The 20,920-nt window shown below is 45.5% G+C and overlaps 1 protein-coding gene across 1 annotated transcript in view; it reads left to right on the forward strand.

Moving 5' to 3' along the window:
• The window catches only part of COL6A1 (collagen type VI alpha 1 chain), a 32,987-nt gene extending 30,895 nt beyond the window's left edge, over positions 1-2,092 (forward strand). Inside the window, exons 34-35 of the mRNA XM_064279591.1 lie at positions 202-231; positions 506-2,092. Coding sequence (XP_064135661.1) covers positions 202-231; positions 506-1,128 — 653 coding nt within the window. The 3' untranslated portion in view covers positions 1,129-2,092. The remainder of the gene's footprint in view (positions 1-201; positions 232-505) is intronic.
• The last annotated feature ends 18,828 nt before the right edge of the window (positions 2,093-20,920 follow it).

A 20,920-nucleotide genomic window follows, 5' to 3' on the forward strand; every position in this document is an offset into this window, starting at 1 on the left:
GTTCTGACCAGGTGACGGCTCAGCACCCCAAGACGTGCTGTTCCTGGAGAGACAGGTTGGCCTGAGCACGAGAGTCACCTGAACACGTGCCATACCCATGTTTCACCTGGTGACACCTCAGCATTGTGACATTGTGGGGGTGACAGGCAGAGAGCCCTGTGCAATCACAGGCTCACGTCATGTGGTGTTTTTCTTTCACAGATAAGAAATGTCCAGATTACACCTGCCCAAGTGAGTTGCATGTGTCCTGGGGTGGCTGGAGTGTGTGGAGGGGCATAATGGCAGGGCACTTGCTGAGGGAGGAGGGTCTGAGGGACAAAGCAAAACACAGGCAAGGCTTGGCCCTGGTCAGCTGTGGCAGGGTTACTCAGGCTCACATCCCCCTGTGAGGCTGGGTGGGATCTCCGAGGCCCTGGTGGCCTCTGGCCTGTCCACTGCAGCTCTGAAGTCCCACGGCGGTGGCATAGCCCCATGGCCACGCTAATGGCTCCCTGCCTCCCCGCAGTCACGTTCTCCTCCCCGGCCGACATCACCATCCTGTTGGACGGCTCGGCCAGTGTGGGCAGCCACAACTTCGAGACCACTAAGCGTTTTGCCAAGCGCCTGGCTGAGCGCTTCCTCACAGCGCAGCGCGGGGACCCTCCCCACGACGTGCGCGTGTCCGTGGTGCAGTACAGCGGCACGGGCCAGCAGAGGCCCGACCGGGCAGCCCTGCAGTTCCTGCAGAACTACACGGTGGTTGCCAGCAACGTAGACAGCATGAGCTTCCTCAATGATGCCACCGATGTCACCGACGCCCTGCGCTACGTCACTCGCTTCTACAGAGAGGCCTCTTCGGGCGCTGCCAAGAAGCAGCTGCTGTTGTTCTCAGACGGCAACTCACAGGGCGTCACGGCCGCAGCCATTGAGAAGGCTGTGCAGGAGGCCCAGCAGGCAGGCATTGAGATCTTCGTGGTGGTGGTGGGTCGCCAGGTGAACGAGCCCAACATCCGTGTACTGGTCACTGGCAAGACGGCGGAATATGACGTGGCCTTTGGCGAGCGGCACCTGTTCCGCGTGCCCAGCTACGAGGCCCTGCTTCGGGGTGTCTTCTACCAGACTGTCTCCAGGAAAGTGGCGCTGGGCTAGTGTCCAGCCATGGGCACAACCATCAGCTCCTTTCCCACGTCTTCCCCGCCCCTCACTACAATACAAGTAAACTCGTGATGTGAATTTTCCTCATCGACCTAGATTTTCTAAAAGGAAAAGTTTGAACAGCCACACAATGGGATGTGTTCTGCATAACCCGCCCCCTCCTCTTGCCCCTTCTTCCTGTGTTTACATCTTCTCTCTCACCTGGATCTGCCCCAGCCTTCCTCCCCTGCAAATCGAAACAGCTCCCTCTGTGACTTAGCATCCCTTGGATCTCCTTTCTACTCCGACCAACCTGAGCCAGAAGGCCCTGAAGTCTAGTTTTTTGTTTTTTTTTTTTTCTGGGATGTTAGTTGCACATGGCATTCTCTCCCCCACCTTCCGCATAGCTTAATTTTTTCACTGACTGTACTTAAGTCTTCATTTAACATTTCATTTACACTTAAAGCAAACTTTACTACTTAATTCTCATGAGCTGTCGGGCTGTGTTTCATTTTTGGGAAACCAAAATTGAGAGGATTGTTTTTTAAAAAACAAAAATCTTGATGAGTCAACACTTTTTTAAGGTTCTTGCCCCTAACTGACTCTGGACCTTGATGTCCTCAGCCCCTGGGGAGCTCCATGGCTCAAGGCAGATCAGAGAGGAGCAACTCATTCACCTCATATCCTTTCAGATTCTAAGAATAAAGGTGCTACCCCTGCTAAGGGGTCTTCCTCCTCACGTTGCACATTCAAGACCTGGGTCTTGACTGAGCACACTGAGTCATTTCCACGGAGGCATGAGCAATGTGTTTAATTAAAAACAATCCAAGGCTCTTTTCCCTCAAAATAGTGATCTGTTCTATATTTTAGTGAAGATCCTCTTTAGATGTTAGAGTTTTATTTTTACTCCTTCCAGTGTTTTTTCTCAACCATGTTCATGTCAACAGTTCTTCCAAATAAAGTTTTTCCGTCTCCTGTCTATAGTTATCTTTCCAGTGAGTTAAAATCCCACTTGTTGTTTCTATTTCACACACTGTTGTTGTTGTTGGGTGCCTTCGAATCATTTCAACTCATAGTGACCCCATGTGACAGAGTAGAACTGTCCCATAGAGTTTTCTTTGCGGAAGCAGATCACCAGACCTTCCTCTCCCCCAGCCTCTGGGTGGGTTCAAACATGCACTAACATGACAGAAATCTGAAGGTGATTGGTGGTGCCCAGTAGAATGCTCATCTCCCACTCCTCTCCAGGACCAGATCATGCCATGGGCTGTGTGCTGTCCATACAACTGTCCATCCACATTCCTTACCTGTGTCTTAGAGGATGGCACTGGTGACATGAAGACCACATCTATAGAGGGGAGGAGCTGGAAGGGAGGCCCCCGACAGCCCAGGTTGCAGAATCAGAAGCTAATTAGGTCTTGAGAGGGTTGGGACAACTGGCCGGATGCAACAAGAGTAAACCCCAAAAGAACCAGTGTCAAGCCCTACATTCTGGTACCAAAATTACCCTCAGGAGTTCCACAAGGGGAATCAGGATCCAACCGGTTCCAGAGGAAGACTTCCTGGAGGATTCGGCAGTGAATGTGGCAGCCCCCAATGAGCCAAGCTTAGGTTGCCTCATCAGCGTGGCCCCGGTGAAGGAAAGGTTTTGTGGGAGGGTGAAGGTTTATGGAGAAGCAGATTTTGACTCAATTTCAAAAGGAAGATATGCCAAGTGTCTTAGTTTCTTAGTGCTGCTGTAACAGAAATACAAGTGGATGGCTTTAAACCACTGCCATCAAGTTGGTTCCAAATCATAATGACTGCATAGGACAGAGTAGAACCGCCCTATAGGGTTTCCAAGGCTATAAATCTTTATGGAAGCAGACTACCATGTCTTTCTCCTGCAGAGCAGCTGGTGGGTTGGAACCACCGACATTTCAGTTAGCAGCCAAGTGCTTAAGCACTGCACCACCAGGGCTCCTTGCCTCCCAGACTACTGGGCCACAAAAAGGAACGAACAATTAATACACACACAGCAAGGGTCAATCTCAAAGTTAAAGAAGGCAGACACAAAGGAGTCCGTAATGTGTCATTCTATTTAAAGGAAATTCAAGAATAGGCAAAACTGATGAATGGTGGTAAAAGTCAGAGCAGTGATCATTTCTGTGGGTGGGGATTGGCTGGAAGGGCCCCAGAAAACTTTCTGGAGTAATGGAAATGTCTGTTTTAAGGGGATGTGGGTTACGTGGATGCACATATGCCAAAACCCTTTGACTATAGCTAAGGCCTGTGCATTCTTTGTATCTTTACCTAAAAAAGAACAACAGAACCAGGATTTCTACCATTAATATACCCATTTGCCTATCTGACCTCCAGTTTCCACGAGCTCTTGAATTCCCCTTTTTCGCTATTCTCCAAGTCTTAGGGACTCACAACCCCACACCTGGTTTTGTTCCTTTTGGGCTGGGACTCCCTGTGGTCATGGGCCCTCACCCCAGTGCTTGAGTCAACCTCCCAAGGTAGGAAATCCGCTATGAACAACCTTCCCTACATTTCCATTAATGTCTTATTAATCCAGACACACTCACTCTTTTCACAGGTGGAACACTCTATTTATTCGTGTTGAGAGAGCCTCCATGGTTCCCACCCTCATACACACACCCTATGTCATCCCTTCCCTTTGAATGTGAATAAGGTCGGTATCACTCCCTTGATTATGCTACCTATGTGTCACATGGGATCTTGCAGATGTAATTAAGGTCCCTAACCAATTGACTATGAGTTAACCAAATAGGAGATTACCCTGAGTGGGTCTGATCTAATCAGGTAACCCCTTAAAAGATGTCAGGGAGATCTGAAGCCAAAAGACACTTATCTTGCTGACCTTGAAGAAGCAAAAAACTGTGCTGTGAACTGCCTATGGCGGAAGCCCCACGGCCGCTAGGAGCTGTGAGTCGTTCCTGGCTAACAGCCAGAAAATGAGGACCAATATTTCACCAAAAAGGATATTCAAATGGCCAACAAACACATGAAAAGATGCTCAACATCTTTAGCCATCAGACAGATGAGAATCAAAACCACAGTGAGATACCACTTCACTCCCAGTAGGACGGCTAAGATAAAATAAATAAATAATAATTGTTGGCGAGGATGTGGGGAAATTGAAACCCTTATCCATCGCTGGTGGGAATGAAAACGGTGCAGCCCTTGCAGAAAACATGTGATTCCTCAAAAAACAAAAAGTAAAACTACCATATAACCCAGCAATTCCACTCCTAGGTATATACCCAAGAGACTTAAAAGCAAGAACGTGAACAGACACGTGTACACCAATGTTCATTGCGGTGCTATTCACAATACTGAAAAGGTGGAAAACAGCCTAAATGTCCATCAACGGATGAGTGGGTAAATAAAATGTGGTACATACACACAATGGATTGCCACTCAGCCAAAAAGAAAAATGAAGTCCAGATACATGTAAAATCTTATCATATTTGTAATGGCTTTTTCCTCTGTCTTGTGCCTTCCTCCTAGAATAGAGCAACCGTTAGCCCAAGGTGTACACACACTTTCTCTCTCCTATGAGTAGTGGGGGCAACCTGTGCCCCTCGGATTTCACAGACGGCTAATCTCCTTCTGCACTTCTCCTTCCCTTCCTTTTGTCAGGGCCCCTGAGACCACCTACCCCCTCAACACTGCATAGCCACCCTGCAAAGTCCCTGAGCAGGAGGAGCTCTGGGGTCAGGCTGACACAGCGCACTGGCCCTGATCCCCTCACTTCCATCCCCATCTTGAGCCTCAGTGTCCTCATGCCAAGTGATTTCTTCCTCCCTTAATAATCTGAGTCCGTTCTGGGAAGAGAGAGGTAGGACAGGGTTAGTCTCACCCACTGACACCCCCACATGTCCGAGCAGCAGCCGGCTTCCCCTCCTTGCTCCAAGCACTGCTGGAAAGATTCCCCTGCTGTGCTCAGTGGTCTCCGGGACCTCACCCTGGGGCTTCACAATCCTGGTCCTATTTGGACTGGCCACACCGAGACTGTGTAACCCTGCCCTTTCTCCTCCACAGCCAGGGCTCTAGAGGACACCTGCAGTCCCCACTGCTCATTCTAAGTCTCCTGTGACCACAGTCAGAGATGGACTTGGGGAGCTGCCAGCCCTCCTGTGCCCTCATGCTCTCAGAGAACCTGTTGACTTGGAGTCCATTCTACTGAATTCCAGCCGCATCTCACTCCTCTCACTGCCCCAGGCTCTACGCCGACTGTACACCTGCCGCAAAGCCAATACTGAGACAGGTGGAGGTAAGCAGCAAGAGGGCTTTATTGAAAACTGGTATTCAAGAGACAGAGACGGTTAAATTTCTCTCAAATTCTGCCTAAACCTAGAGGACTAATTGGAGAGTTTTTACAGGGAGGAAGGTCAGGGTTTAGAGGTTTTCAGGAATGTTTGTTTTTCTTTGAGGTGAACAAGGTGATAAAGTGATCTATTATTGTAGTCCTGCAGGTATCTTCATGCCATCCTGGATTCCTGCAAGTCTCTTCATGTCGTCCTGGTTTCTGTCACAAGATGGATCTAAGCTTTGTTCAGCCACCTCCGTTTTGTGTATTTTTTTTCCCTTGGGAGAGGAACATAGTTTAATCAGCAACTAAAAATTGATTACCTAATTTTTCTTTAAAGGAACAATCGTGGGACAGATTTCAGAGCAAGTAATTGCGTTTCAAAGACTAGTATACAGTTATACTAAAACATTAGAAAATATATTCTGTCTACTTCAATACTAAAACACTAAAGAAAATATGTTTTCTCTACTTCACCCCCTCACATTTAGGTTAGATCCAGGTCATAACTCTCAAAGAGCCCAGATCACACCTCTGCCTGGGCCTTAAAATAAAATTCCAAGTGGAATTTCCAACAGCCCACACCTTTTCAGTTTTAGATGCACGTTGCCACACCTCCCGTGGCCTTCTTCCCATCCTGCATCAAGACCAGGACCTCGCCCCCAGACACCCTGCTAACTCAGAGCTGAAGCCACTCCTAAAGTCCACCTTTCAGCCATGGATTAGGCAGGCCTATGAAACAAACAATAACAGGTGAGAAATGCACTTCTTAGTTCAATCAAGTATATGAGACCAAATGGGCAACGCCTGCCCCAAAACAAAGAAGGTAGGAAGGGACAGGAAACCTGGATGAGTGGACAGGGGAAACCCAGCGTGGAGTGGGAAATGGAGAGAGGGCTGACACGTGGTGGGGATCGCAACCAATGCCCACAAAAGAATTCGTGTATAAATTTTGAATGAGAAACTAATTTGTGCTATAAACTTTCACCTAAAACACAATAAAATTAAAAAACAAAACAAAAAAAACAGGACCTCACCATCAGACAGCAGAGCCTTTCTGCCATCGCCATGGAGAAGGGCTCTTTTCCTCTTTCCTCTCCTCCTTTTTCCTCCCCGACCCTTCTCCTCTTCCTTCTCCTTCTCTCCTTTCTCCTCTTTTTCACCTTCTCTTTCTTTGTAGTTCTTCATGAATTGCCTGTTCATGCCTTTTGCCCACCTGCCAGTTGGAAAATCCACCAGTGTCGTTTCTTTACAAAAGCTCCTCATGTTGGCTGAAGGATGTTGGTCTGACCTGCAACCATGTGGGAGGTACTGCAGCACGATTAGAACAAGCTGCACCTGGACAGAGCTTCACCCTGAAGACTGGGACCCATGCTGTGCCCTCAGGTTTCCTAGACTCAGTAAGACACCTGAGGCTTCTGGTCCCAGCACAAATCCCCATGTGTCGTGGATTGAATTGTATCCCCCAAAAATATGTGTATTAATTTGACTGGGTCATGATTCCCAGTATTTTGTGATTGTCCACCATTTCGTCACCTGATGTGATTTTCCTACGTGTTGTAAATCCTATCACTATGATGTTAATGAGATGGATTAGTGGCAGTTATATTGATGAGATCCATAAGATTAGATTGTGTCTTAATCCAATCTCTTTTGAAATATAAAACAGAGAAGCAAGCAGCGTCATATGGAGACCTCATACCAGTAAGAAAGCAGTGCCAGGAGCAGAGCGCGTCCTTTGGACCCAGGGTCCCTGTGCCCAAGAAACTCTTAGATGAGGGGAAGATTTATGACAAGGACCTTCTTCCAGAGCTGGCAGAAAGAAAGCCTTCTGCTGGAGCTGGTGCCTTGAATTTGGACTTGTAGCCTACTAGACTGAGAGAATAAACTTTTGTTTGTTGAAACCACCCACTTGTGATATTTCTGTTATAGCAGCACTAGATGACTAAGGCACTATGTGTGAGAGCCCTATCAGGGGCTCAGAGGGCCGGGACCAGCCGAGGTGTGCAGCCCCGTCTCTGGGTACCACAGCTTTAGCGTGGCCATTCACACCTAAGTGTGTCTGGAAGACCCAGCTTTGCCCTCTGGCCTGCCATCCACCTGCTGGCTGAGGCCCTTGCAAACGTGGAGGTGGGTCCTGGGGTTCTTAGTGTTCTCCCCAGTGGTCTGACCTCCAGGTGTCAAGTTTACTCCTCCCACACGGTCCAGTACGTGATCTTGACAGGTTAGTTATCATTTAGTAGAGCAGTCATTTCATAACCACCCCCTCAACACACATACACCCAGAATTGAGAATACGATTAAACAAGCAATAAGCAGCGCTGGGCCAGAGCCTGGTACACAGTAAGCACTTAATAAATGCTCCTGGCATCTTTGGTCCCCAGTCTGCCCCACCCACAGCTGCCCCAGCCTCCCAAATGGGAACTCTGAGTTTACAAAGCCAAGATTCCCAAGGGAGGTCTCCAGCACTCCCTCTGTAACTCTGGAGTTTCCTCACAGAGCTCATGCCTACGTGCCAGTACTGACCCCGTGACTAAGAAGAGCCTGCTCCAAAACCCCTTCCCAGGAAGGGCCTCAGCAAGGCTCATCCCCGGGGAGCTCAGGCCGCCACCACGCTTTCCCCCACGGAAGGGCTCGTCCAAGCACTCAGTGGTCCCAGCCAACATCAGCATTCCACTCCAAACACTGGGCCCCGACCCCTCAGAAAGCAGGCAGCTCCTCGTGAGAACAGGCTGATAGGTGAGGATCAAATGAGAGGAGAGGTGTAGTCTGTGGAATAATTGTCCCCTGAAGACGTCCAGGAAACCCTGGTGATGTAGTGGTTAAGAGCTACGGCTGCTAACCAAAAGATCAGCAGTTCAAATCCACCAGGTGCCCCTTGGAAACCATATGGGGGAGTTCTATTCTGTCCTATGGGGTTGCTATGAGTTGGAATTGACTCAACGGCAACGGTTTTTTGTTTTTGGTTCAAGATGTCCACGTCCTTATCCCTGGGGCCTGTCAATGTGTGACCTCACATGGCAAAAGGGACTGTGCAGGTGGGATTAAGTGAAGACCCTTGAGGTGGAGACAATCCTGGATTATCCAGTTGGGCCCAATGCCTTCACAGGGTCCTTATACAAGGGAGGCAGAAGGGTCAGAGTCAGAGTCAGAGAAGGAGATGTGACAATGGAATAAGAGGCTGAAGAGGAGAGAAGATGCAGAGCTGCTGGCCTGGAAGGCAGAGGGGGAGGGTACAAGCCAAGGATTGCAGGAAGCTTCTAGAACTTGGAAGGAGCAAGGAGACAGATTCTCCCCTGGAGAGCCTAGAAGAAACAGACCCATTTTTGACTTCTGACTCAGAACTGTAGGTGATAAATTTGTGTTGTTTTAAGCCACCGAGTTTCTCGTCATTTGCTCCAGCAGCCACAGAAAATTTATTCAAAGTGAAAGCACTTTTTACGAAAAATACAACTTCTCTTGTGGAGTCCCTGGCTGCTTCAAATGGTTAACGCACCAGGCCGATAACTGAGAGGTTGGAGGTTTGAGTCCAACCACAGGTACCTTGGAAGAAAGGCCTGGTGGTCTACGTCCCAAAAAAATCAACCACTGAAAACCCTCCGGAGCATAGTTCCGCTCTGATGCCCGTGGGTGCCACGAACTGGAACTGACACCTGGAAACAGCTTCTCTGTCATTGCCGCCTCTTCCATGCAGCCAGGGGTGGGCTTGGATGCCGTCGAGCTCCCTTCTCCGGCTGGGAGCCTGTGCAACTGTACCTGGAAATGCACATGCAGGCTGTTTGGTGCTGGCCCATGAGCAATGAGCTGATGTGCTTTTACAAATGAAGTTCGAGTTGTTTTTGGCTCCTCGTAGGTTATATAATTTTGAATTCTTCAGAAAAATGCTTCTCCAAAAGAACATGATGGACACACCCTTACCCCGGCCACCTGCCAGCCCTCAGCTGGGCTCATGGGCTCCAAGGCAAGATGCTGCCCCAGAAAAGGGAAACAATAAAAAAAGAGACACCTGCAAAGCCCTGCGCATCCAGAAGAGAGTCTTCTACTGACACGTGTTCAGCAGAACCAAAGACGTCATCGGTTGTGAGACACCCCTGCGGCAGCTGAGAGCTCAGCGGCTAACCAAAAGTTCAAATCCACTAGCTGCTCCTTGGAAACCCTCTGGGGCAGTTCTCCCCTGTCCTATTTGGGTTCCCCTCACGTGGGAATCAACTCGATGCAAAGGGATTTGGTTTAAGAGAGCAAGAAGTCCCTGGGTGGTGCCAACCAAAAGGCTGGTGGTTCAATGCCACCCAGAGATGCCTCAGGAGACAGGTCTGACAATCTGCTTGCTAAAGGTCACAGGCTTGAAAACCCTATGGGGCAGATCCACTCAGCACACATGGGGTCTGCGTGAGTTGGGGCAGATCTGCTCAGCACACATGGGGTCTGCGTGAGTTGGGGCAGATCTACTCAGCACACATGGGGTCTGCGTGAGTTGGGGCAGATCTACTCGGCACATGGGGTCTGCGTGAGTTGGGGCAGATCTGCTCAGCACACATGGGGTCTGCGTGAGTTGGGGCAGATCTACTCAGCACACATGGGGTCTGCGTGGGTTGGGGCAGATCTACTCGGCACATGGGGTCTGCGTGAGTTGGGGCAGATCTACTCAGCACACATGGGGTCTGCGTGAGTTGGGGCAGATCTACTCAGCACACATGGGGTCTGCGTGGGTTGGGGCAGATCTACTCGGCACATGGGGTCTGCGTGAGTTGGGGCAGATCTACTCAGCACACATGGGGTCTGCGTGAGTTGGGGCAGATCTACTCAGCACACATGGGGTCTGCGTGAGTTGGGGCAGATCTACTCGGCACATGGGGTCTGCGTGAGTTGGGGCAGATCTGCTCAGCACACATGGGGTCTGCGTGAGTTGGGGCAGATCTACTTGGCACATGGGGTCTGCGTGAGTTGGGGCAGATCTGCTCAGCACACATGGGGTCTGCGTGAGTTGGGGCAGATCTACTCAGCACACATGGGGTCTGCGTGGGTTGGGGCAGATCTACTCGGCACACATGGGGTCTGCGTGAGTTGGGGCAGATCTACTCGGCACATGGGGTCTGCGTGAGTTGGGGCAGATCTGCTCAGCACACATGGGGTCTGCGTGAGTTGGGGCAGATCTACTTGGCACATGGGGTCTGCGTGAGTTGGGGTAGATCTGCTCAGCACACATGGGGTCTGCGTGGGTTGGGGCAGATCTACTCAGCACACATGGGGTCTGCGTGAGTTGGAATCTACTTGACAGCAGCTAACAACAACATACACTCCTAAGAGTCCCTGGGTGGTACAAACAGTGGACTCGCTCAGCTGCTAAATGAAAGGTCGAAAGTTCAAGTCCACCCAGAGGTGCCTCGGAAGAAAGGCCTGGTGACCTACTTCTGAAAAATCAGTCATCGAAGACGTCGGAGCAGTTCCACTCTGTGCACATGGCGTCACCGTGAGTCAGAATCGACGGCAACTGACAACAAAAACGAGAGAGGAAGGAGCTGCCAGTTAGATCCTGACACCTCGGGACCGATTCTGGAGATGTTGGAGTCGGCATCCAAGGATCCACAGAAGGGGACCCTACAAGTCACAGAGTGCGCCAGGCCAAGCTTCAGCCACCACCAGCCCCAGGGCACCAGCACGGGGACGGGCCCAGCCCGTGACCCTCCCCCCGCCCCAGCCCAGGGCAGCAGGCGACCAGCGCCATCCGGACACCGCGGGCCCCGCGAAGGATCAGAAGCAGCTGCACAGCAGCCCCCCGGCCTCCTCGTCCGCGCCAAGAGGAGCAGCTGCCTGGTCTCCGGGGCCCGCCTTCTTGGTTTTCAGAAAGCTGCTGGCTGAAGACGAGGGTGAGTTGGTTCATGCAAGAGGCTGAAACTTGGCCTTTGTAGGAGAATTGATTTATGAGAGCAGCTCCTCTTTATTACTTTTTTGAAGGAATTGTTTTTCAGGCAAAAGGAACAACGCTAAAAATAAGGGACTGGAATACCATCTCACCTGGCCTGACCCCACATCCTTACCCCTGCCCAGAACTCCACAGCCCTGACTATGACCCCACATACCCCACTACCTGGGACCCCATAACGTTATACCCTGCCTAAAACCTCATATCCTCGCCCCCTGCCCAAGACCCCATGCCCCTGCCTAACATCCTACCCACACACCTACCCAGGAATCCATGGTCCTCCCCACTACCCAAGACCCCATATTACTGTCGGCCACCACCTTACACCCCTGCCTGGGACCCCACACCCCTGACCCTAGCCTGAAACATCACAGTCCTGTTTGCAACCCGGATGACATTACTGCCCAGAGCCCCACACCACTGTCTGTGACCACACCCACACACCACGCCCTGCCCCCTGCCCACAGTCTCACACTCCCACCTGGGACCCCATGCCCCTGCCCCCACCCAGGACCCTGGACCCCTGGCTCTCTGAACACTCACCTCTCCATTCTCAAGGATCCTCTTAAATGGCCCCCTTCCGGCTTCCTTGCTGATCCCCGTTGTCTAAATTGGATACCCTTGCTTTCTTTTTTTAATCTGCATTTTAACCTTCATTTATGAAAATTTTCAAACCTACAGGAGAGCTGAGAGAACAGCACAGTGAAAGCCCACCTCCTAATGCAACAGCTGTTACCAGTTGCGATACTTGCTTTACCGACATTGTGGCTGAAATATTTTAGAATCGATTATGGACATTATGACCCGTTACATGTAAAGCCTTCAGTATTCATCTCAAAACACAAAGCCTGTTTTCTGCACAAGCACAATACCATTACTGCCCCACCTAATTCAAAATGGCTCCTTCGCCTCATCTAATAACCAGGCCACATTTCAATTTCTGGTTTTCCAAAACTGTCTTTTATAGTTTTTTTTTTTTTAACACAAACTTTGAAGTCTAAGACTCCTTTTTGGTTCTTTTTGTTTTATATCCCAGTATAGATAGATGGTGGTGTTGTTGTTGTTGTTGTTATTAGGAGCCCTCAAGTCAGTTCCAGCTCATAGCAACCCTATGTACCACAGAACTAAACCCTGGCTGGTCCTGTGCCATCCTCGCAGTGTTTTATACTTGAGCCCATTGTTGCAGCCACTGTGTCAATCCATCTCGTTGAGGGTCTTCCTCTTTTCCGCTGATCCTGTACTTTACCAAACATGATGTCCTTCTCCATGGACTGATCCCTCCTGACAGATAGATGGTACCCTACCCATTGCCAGTTAGTTGATTTCGACTCATAGCGACCACATAGGGCAGAGTAGAACTGCCCCATAGAGTTTCCAAGGAGTGCCTGGTGGATTTGAACTGCCAACCTCTTGGTTAGCAGCCATAGCTCTTAACGACTATGCCACCAGGGTTTCCAGATAGATGGTAGAAATACCAAAACCAAAAAAAAAAAAAAACCATTGCCATCAAGTCGATTCTGACTCATAGCGACCCTATAGGATACAGTAGAACTGCCCCATAGAGTTTCCAAGGAGCACCTGGTGCATTTGAACTACCATCCTTTTGGTTAGCAGCCATAGCACTTAGCCACTATTCCACCAGCATTTCCAATAGAAGTACAATGTCCTAAAATTATTTTTTTTAATATATATATATATTTTGTGTGTGGGGGGGTGGTTATGTTACCAATAAGCTATGGAGTTAGGTTCATTTTTTTTCCAGCTTGTTTTCAATATCAGGGATTTTTCCCCCCTTTTAATTTCATTTTTCAAGTATGTAAAATATTGACCTGGTTCAAAAATAAAATTTAAAGGGTATTCTAAAGAGGCCATGCTTCCATGAGAGTCTGCTTACAGTGATGGGAAATTTGGTGGCAATTACGGGAGATGGTCACACAACATGGTTAATGTAATTGATATCACTAAATGGTACACCTGAAAAATGTTGAACTGGCAAACATTGTGTTATGTATATTTTTATAACAATAAAGAAGAAGCCATGCTTCCAAGCCTGCTGCCTCCACCCTGCTCCCCTCTGCTCCCTAAGGTACCTGTTTCCATTAATTTCTGGCATATTCTTTCCGTGTTTCTTTTTGTGACATCTTTTTATACAAAAGATAGTGTATATTCGCAGATCTACACTCTACTCTTTCACTTAGCTAAATGTGCCATAGATCACTCCATATCAAGCAAGCTTCGTCCTTTACAGAGATTGCACAGATCTACCAGAGTTTCAAGCAGCGCCTCCCAGGACCTTTGGGTGGTTTCCAATCCTTAAGGCAGCAGAGAATTCCCCCACATGTGTGTCATTTCCTGCTCTTGCGCATCTGTACATTGTTAGGATAAATCAAGGGGAACACATCCATGACTCCGTGAGAACCGGCCACTTCCCCTCCATAGGGCTGGGCCATTTTGCACGAAGCCAACAATGTCAACAGCCCTCCCCACAGCCTTAACAACAGAAGCTGTGGCCAGACCTCTGGGTGTTTGTCAACCTGATGGGAGAAAAATGGCATCTCAGGGCACTGACTTGAACTTCTTTTCTACAAATTGTGCTGAGCACTTGTGTATATGCCGAGGGCCACCGAGACCTACTTTTCTGTGAAACCGTCTGTTCCAGCTGTCACCCAGCATTTTGCCCATGTTAGTGTTTTCCTGCTGGGAACTCTGTATATTAAGTAGATTAGCTTTTTGTGACAAGTTTTGAATATTTGTTCCCAATTTGTCCTTGGGATATTATGACTTTGGTTTTGGAGTTTTTTTTGCTAGACGAAAAAAATATATTTTGTATTTTAATGTAGTTGAATTATCAATCATTTCTTCTATTGATCCTGAAGGTTGAACAATATTTAGAAAGTGTTTCCCCACTCCATGTAATAAAGCAATTCCCATGTTTCTTCTAGTACTTGCATGATTTCATTTATTATATTTAGATCTCTGATATATTCAGAGTTTATCCCACAGCGTATGGTGTGACATAAGGTCCCACTCTTGAGTTTCCCAAATGGCTATCCAAATCATCCAATACCATTTATTAAAAAGTCCATCTTTCCAGACTTACTGGCCTGACAGAGACTGGAGAAACCCTGAGAGTATGGTCCCTGGACACCCCTTTAGCTTAGTAATGAAGTCTCTCCTGAGGTTCAGCCTTCAGCTGAAGATAAGGCAGGCGCATAATATAAAACGAGACTGACAGGGCACACCAGCCCAGGGGCCAGGACTAGAAGGCAGGAGGGGACAGGAAAGCTAGTGATAGGGAACCCAAGGTTGAGAAGGGAGAGTGTTGACATGTTGTGGGCTTGTTAACCAATGTTATAAAACAATGTGTGCACTAACTCTTTAATGAGAAGCTAGTTTGTTCTGTAAAGGTTAATCTGAAGTACAATAAAAAAAAAAGTCCATATTTTTCCCAATTTGAGATGCCGCCTTTATCATTACTTAAATACCATATATGTACATAGGTCTATTCTTATATTTTCCCATCTGTTGCATTGATTGATCTATTTATGTACTAGTACTACACTTTAATTACAGACACTTGATAGTATTTTTAACATCTGCTAAAGATAGCCCCATACCCCATTCCATTGCTCAGCTTCCTTTGTTTATTTTTTCATATAAACTTTAGAATCAATTTGTCTAGGTCCTGGAGGAGAATCCTTTGGTATTTTTATTTATAAATTAACTTAGCGAGACTTAACATTTTTATAATCTTGAATCTTCTGTCCAAGGACATGCCATGTCTTTTCATTTGTTTAAGTCTAGTATCTTTTGGGATAACTTTAAGTTCATCTTCATACAGATTTTGCATATTTCTTTTTTTTTTATTCCAGATTATTTTATCTATTTTTTTTATTCCAGATTATTTTATCTATTTTTTGTTATTGTTTAGTCACTGTTTCTCCAAGGAGGATTTAATTATCTATGTTAATTTTATATCCTGCTACATTACTGCAAGGAACCCTGCCTGCAGAGGAGTTAAACGCTTGTCTGCTAACTGAAAGATCAGTGGTTCGAACCTACCAGCCACTCCACGGGAGAAAGATGTGGCAATCTGCTTCCATGAAGATTGCAACCTTGAAAACCCTATGGGGCAGTTCTACTCTGTCCTATAGGGTCACTCTGAGCCAGAATTAACTCTAAGGCAATGGGTTTGGTTTGTTTACTTTACTGCATTGTCTTATTTTTTAGTAGTTTCTCAGTGGATTGCCTTGGTTTTACCAGAGCTACAGCCTGCAAATATTCTTTCCTGTTCTTATTCCTCTGTGTCTGTGTGTATAACTGCATTTAGCAATGCCTCTAATTCTTTTTTTACCAGTTGCCATTGAGTCAATTCCTACTCATGGCAGCCCCACGCGTGTCAGAGTGGAACTGCAGGCCATAGGTTTTTCAATGGCTGACATTTCAGAAATAGATCACCAGGCTTTTCTTCCAAGATACCTGTGGGTGGACTTGAACCTCTAACCTTTTGGTTAGCATCTGAGCATGTTAACTGCACCACCCAGGGACTCCACGGCCTTCAAAAGGACATTCTTTGACAGTGATAATGGCATTGAAAATCCTTATCTGTTCCTGACTTTGGTGGGAATGCCTCAAGTGTGCCCACTACTTGGTTGTAGTTCCAGTGACATTACGTAAGGCACTTTCTTTCTATTTGTCAATGGAAAATGAGGCAATGAATCTTCTTATGCATGTATGGAGATGATCATATCACTATTCCCCACACTCCTGAAACCATCTGGGCCTGATGACATGCAGGTAGGAGGTGAGAGAAGGTAATTCTTTTGAAATTTTCTAAGTAAATTTGTCTGCTTAGACGTTCTATAGTTAATCAGTTCTGGTAATTTATATTTTCATTAGAAGATTCCTTTTTCATCTAGTTTTTGGGTGTTTTGACAGAGTTATAGTAATCTCTTAATATTTGTTTAATTTCCTCTATTTTGATGGCTGTTTTCCTCTTTCATATTTTGCTATCTGTATTTGTCATTTTGCTTTTTTTCTGGATTAGATTAGCTAAGTGTTTATTTTTTAAAGAGATTTTTGTTAATTCTACTGTTTTCTTGTTATCATTAATTTCTGATATTGTCCTTATTGCTGGTCTCTTTCAATCTATGTGATTGTTCTTACTTTAACTTTTTGAATTGGATGTTTAATTAATTTATTTTCTGTTTCATTTTATTGATATAAACACAAGGCTATAAATTTTCCTCTGGGCACTGCCTGAGCTACACCCTGACAGATTCTGATATGAAGCATTCTCATTTTTTAGACATTCTAAAATTGGTTTGCTTTTACCATTTGATCTAAGAATTTTTAATAGAGTTTTCAATATCCAGGCAAAAAGACACTTTAAAATTTTGTTTTCATTTCTAGTCTCATCATGTTGTTTATATTTCTTTTACTTCCTGGAATTGAGATTTTCATTGTAGCCTAATACACGGTCGGTTTTCATAAATATTCTATATATACTAGAAAAGAAAAAGTGTATTCACTATTAAGAGGGCACAGACCACACATCTACCAGAATGGCTAAAATTAGTAAGACTGAAAATAAGTGTTGCTAAGTGTTGGCAAAGATGGGGTAGCTGGAACTCTTCCACACATTTCTGGTGGAAATATAAAATGGTATAAAGATTTAGGAAACCCTGGTGGTGTAATGGTTAAGAGCTACGGCTGCTAACCAAAAGGTGAGCAGTTCAAATCAATCAGGCACTCCTTGGAAACCCTGTGGGGCACTTCCACTCTGTCCTATAGGGTCACTGTGAGTCGGAATCAACTAGACAGCTACGGCTTGGTTTTTGTTTTTTGGAAGTTAAACACAAAGGAGTCCATGAGATCTACCTTGCTATGTTGTACAGGAATGTTGTACGTTTTAACTCAGTTTTCTGTCCCCTTGATCTGTCTTGGACTGATAGCAGTGTATTAAATCTCCTCTTACCAGCATTTCATTGCCTTTCTCCGACTACCTCTTGTAGTTTCTCCCTGTGATAATTCATGTTGTGTCATTTGCTGTATAAATACCAAAAACTAGTTGCTATCGAGTCGATTCCAACTCATGGTGTACCTATGTGTGTCAGAGTAGAACTATGCTCCATAGAGTTTTCAGTGGCTGATTTTTCAGAAGGTAATTTTTCTTTTTTTAATTGCCAGGACTTTCTTTTGAGGAGTCTTTGGGTAGACTCAAACATCCAAACTTTTGATTATCATCGGAGCATGTTACTCATTTGCACCACCCAAGGACTCTGGTACTAAAATAGCGTCCCTGTAATGCAATTATTGTGAAGACTAGCCCACACTATGATGTCTTTCTTCATTTCATTTATTGTTCCTTGGCCCAAATTCTGTCTTGTATGACATCAAGGTCACGACCCCTGATCCTTATTCTTGAATTAATTTTATTGAAATAAAATTTACACAGAATAAAATGGGCCCATTTTACGTGCACAGTGAGATGAATTTTAACAAACGTATCTTCCCATGTGCCATCCACAACAATCAAGGACATTTGATAATTCCCAAAATGCTCCTTGTTCCCTTCCCAAGTATCACCCCCATGTCTCAGGTAACTACTGATTTCTTTCTGACACTATGGATTAGATTTGTCTTTTCTAGAGTTACATACCTTTTTCTTTCTTCACATATGATGTCATCCCACAACTCATCTGGTCTTCAGTCATTAATGTTCAATGAATCTAACCTATTCTTGAGATGGTCTGTAGATCCAGGTGGGATATGCTCAATGTTTTGTTTTGGCTCTTGTGAACTTGTTTTAATTTTCTTCAGCTTTTTTTTTCTTTTTTTGTCAGGTTGAACTTCCATATGAGCAATTGATGGTCTGTTCCACAGTCGGCCCCTGGCCTTATTCTGACTGATGATACTGAGCTTCTCCATAGACTCTTTCCACAGATTAAGTCGATTTGATTCCCGTGTATTCCATCTGGCCAGGTCCACACGTATAGTTGCCATTTATGTTGAAGAAAGGTATTTGTAATGAATAAGGTGTCAGTCTTACAAAATTGTATCATGGGATCTTCAGCATTGTTTCTATCACCAAGGCCATATTTTCTAACTACTGATCCTTCTTCTTTGTTTCCAACTTTCGCATTCCAATCACCAATAATTTTCACTTCATCTTGATTGTATGTTTGATCAATTTCAGACTGCAGAAGTTGGTAAAAATCTTCCAGGAATTGACGGAATACCAACTGAGATGTTTCAACAAATGAATGCAAAGCTGCAAGCACTCACTCATCTGTGCTAAGAAATTTGGAAGACATCTCTACCTGGCCAATCAACTGTAAGAGATCCATATTTGTACCCATTCCAAAGAAAGGTGATCCAACAGAATAAGGAAATATCGAACAATATCATTAATATCACACACAAGTAAAATTTCTCTGAAGATCATTCAAAAACATTTGCAGCAATACATCAACAGGGAACTGCCAGAAATTCAGGCTGGATTCAGAAGAGGACATGGAACCATGGATATCAATGCTGATGTCAGAAGGATCTTGGCTGAAAGCAGAGAATACCAGAAATATGTTTACCTGTGTTTCATTGACTATGCAAATGCATTCAACTATGTGGATCATAACGAATTATGGATTACATTGTGAACATTTATTTGTGCTCATAAGGAACCTGTACATAGACCAAGAGGCAGTCATTTGAACAGAACAAGAGGGTACTACATGGTTTAAAGTCAGGAAAGCTGTGCATCAGAGTTGTATCCTTTCACCATACTTATTCAATCTGTATGCTGAGCAAATAATCCAAGAAGATGGACTATATGAAGAAGAACTGGGCATCAGGATTGGAGGAAGACTCATTAACAACCTGCGATATGCAGATGACACAACCTTGCTTGCTGAAAGTGAACAGGACTTGAAGCACTTACTAATGAAGGTCAAAGACCAAGCCTTCAATATGGATTATACCTTAACATAAAGAAAACAAAAATCCTCACAACTGGACCAATAAGCAACATCTTGATAAACAGAGAAAAGATTGAAGTCATCAAGGATTTCATTTTACTTGGATCCGCATTCAACACCCATAGAAGCAGCAGTAAAGAATTCAAGAGATGCATTGCGTTGAGCAAATCTGCTGCAAAAGACCTCTTTGAGGTGTTAAAAAAGCAAAGATGTCACTTTGAGGACTAAAGTGCCCCTGACCCAAGCCATGGTATTTTCAATCGCCTCATAGGCAGATGAAAGCTGGACAATGCATAAAGAAGACCAAACAATTGATGCCTTTGAATTATGATGTTGGCAAAGAATATTAAATATACCATGGACTGCCAGAAGAATGAACAAATCTGCCTTGGAAGAAGAACAGCCAGAAGGCTCCTTAGAAGCAAGAATGGTGAGACTTGGTCTCACATACTTTGGACATATTATCAGGAAGGATCAGTCCCTGGAGAAGGACATCAAGCTTGGTAAAGTAGTGGGTCATTGAAAAAGAGGAGGACCTACAAGGAGATAGATTGACACAGTGGCTGCAGCAATGGGCTCAAACACAGTCATGATTGTGAGGATGGTGCAGGCATAGACAGTGTTTTGTTCTGTTGTATATGGTGTTGCTATGAGTCAGAACCAACTTGACAGTGCCTAACAACAACAGCAGAGTTGTATATTAGTGGAATCATACAGCATGTACTCTTTTGTATCGGCTTTTTTCACTCAACATAATAAAGTTTTTGAGACCCATCTATATTGTCACATGTATGAGGAGTTAGTTCATTCTTTTTTATTGCTGAGTAGAATAGTATTACCTTGTATGGGTGTGCTACAGTTTGGTTATCCTTGCCACATTAATAGTCATTGGAATCGTTTCCAGGTCTTGGCTATTATGAAAAAGCTGCTATAGACTTCTCTGTACAAATCTTGTACAGGAAAGTTTGACATATATTTTCATATCTCTTGGATAAATAGCTAAGCAAGGAATTGATGGATTGTATAGTGCCATAGATTAAATTGTATCCCCCCAAAATATGTGTCAACCTGGTTAGGCCATGACTATCCAATATTTTGTGATTGTCCACCATTTTGTTATCCGATGTGATTTTCCTACATGTTATAAATTCTACCTCAATGATGTTAATGAGGCAAGATTAGAGGCAGTTATGTTAATAAGGCAGGACTGAATCTACAATATTAGGTTGTGTCTTAAATCAATCTCTTTTGGGATGTAAAAGAGAGAAGTGAGCAGAGAGACAGAGGGACCTCCTACCACCAAGAAAGCAGAGTTGGGAGCAGAGCGTGTCCTTTGGATCTGGGGTCCCTGCCCTGAGGCACTCCTAGACCAGGGGAAGATGGATGACAAGGACCTTCCCCGAGAACCAACACAGAGAGAAACCCTTCTCCTGGAGCTGATCCCCTGAATTCATAATTCTAGCCTCCTAAATTGTGAGAGAATAAATTTCTGCCTGTTAAAGCCATCCACTTGTGGTATTTCTGTTACAGCAGCACTAGATAACTAGGACATATGGTAAGGGCCTATTTAACTTGTTGTTGTTAGGTGTC

Source organism: Loxodonta africana, chromosome 2 (assembly GCF_030014295.1).
Source record: "Loxodonta africana isolate mLoxAfr1 chromosome 2, mLoxAfr1.hap2, whole genome shotgun sequence".
NCBI lineage: Eukaryota > Metazoa > Chordata > Mammalia > Proboscidea > Elephantidae > Loxodonta > Loxodonta africana.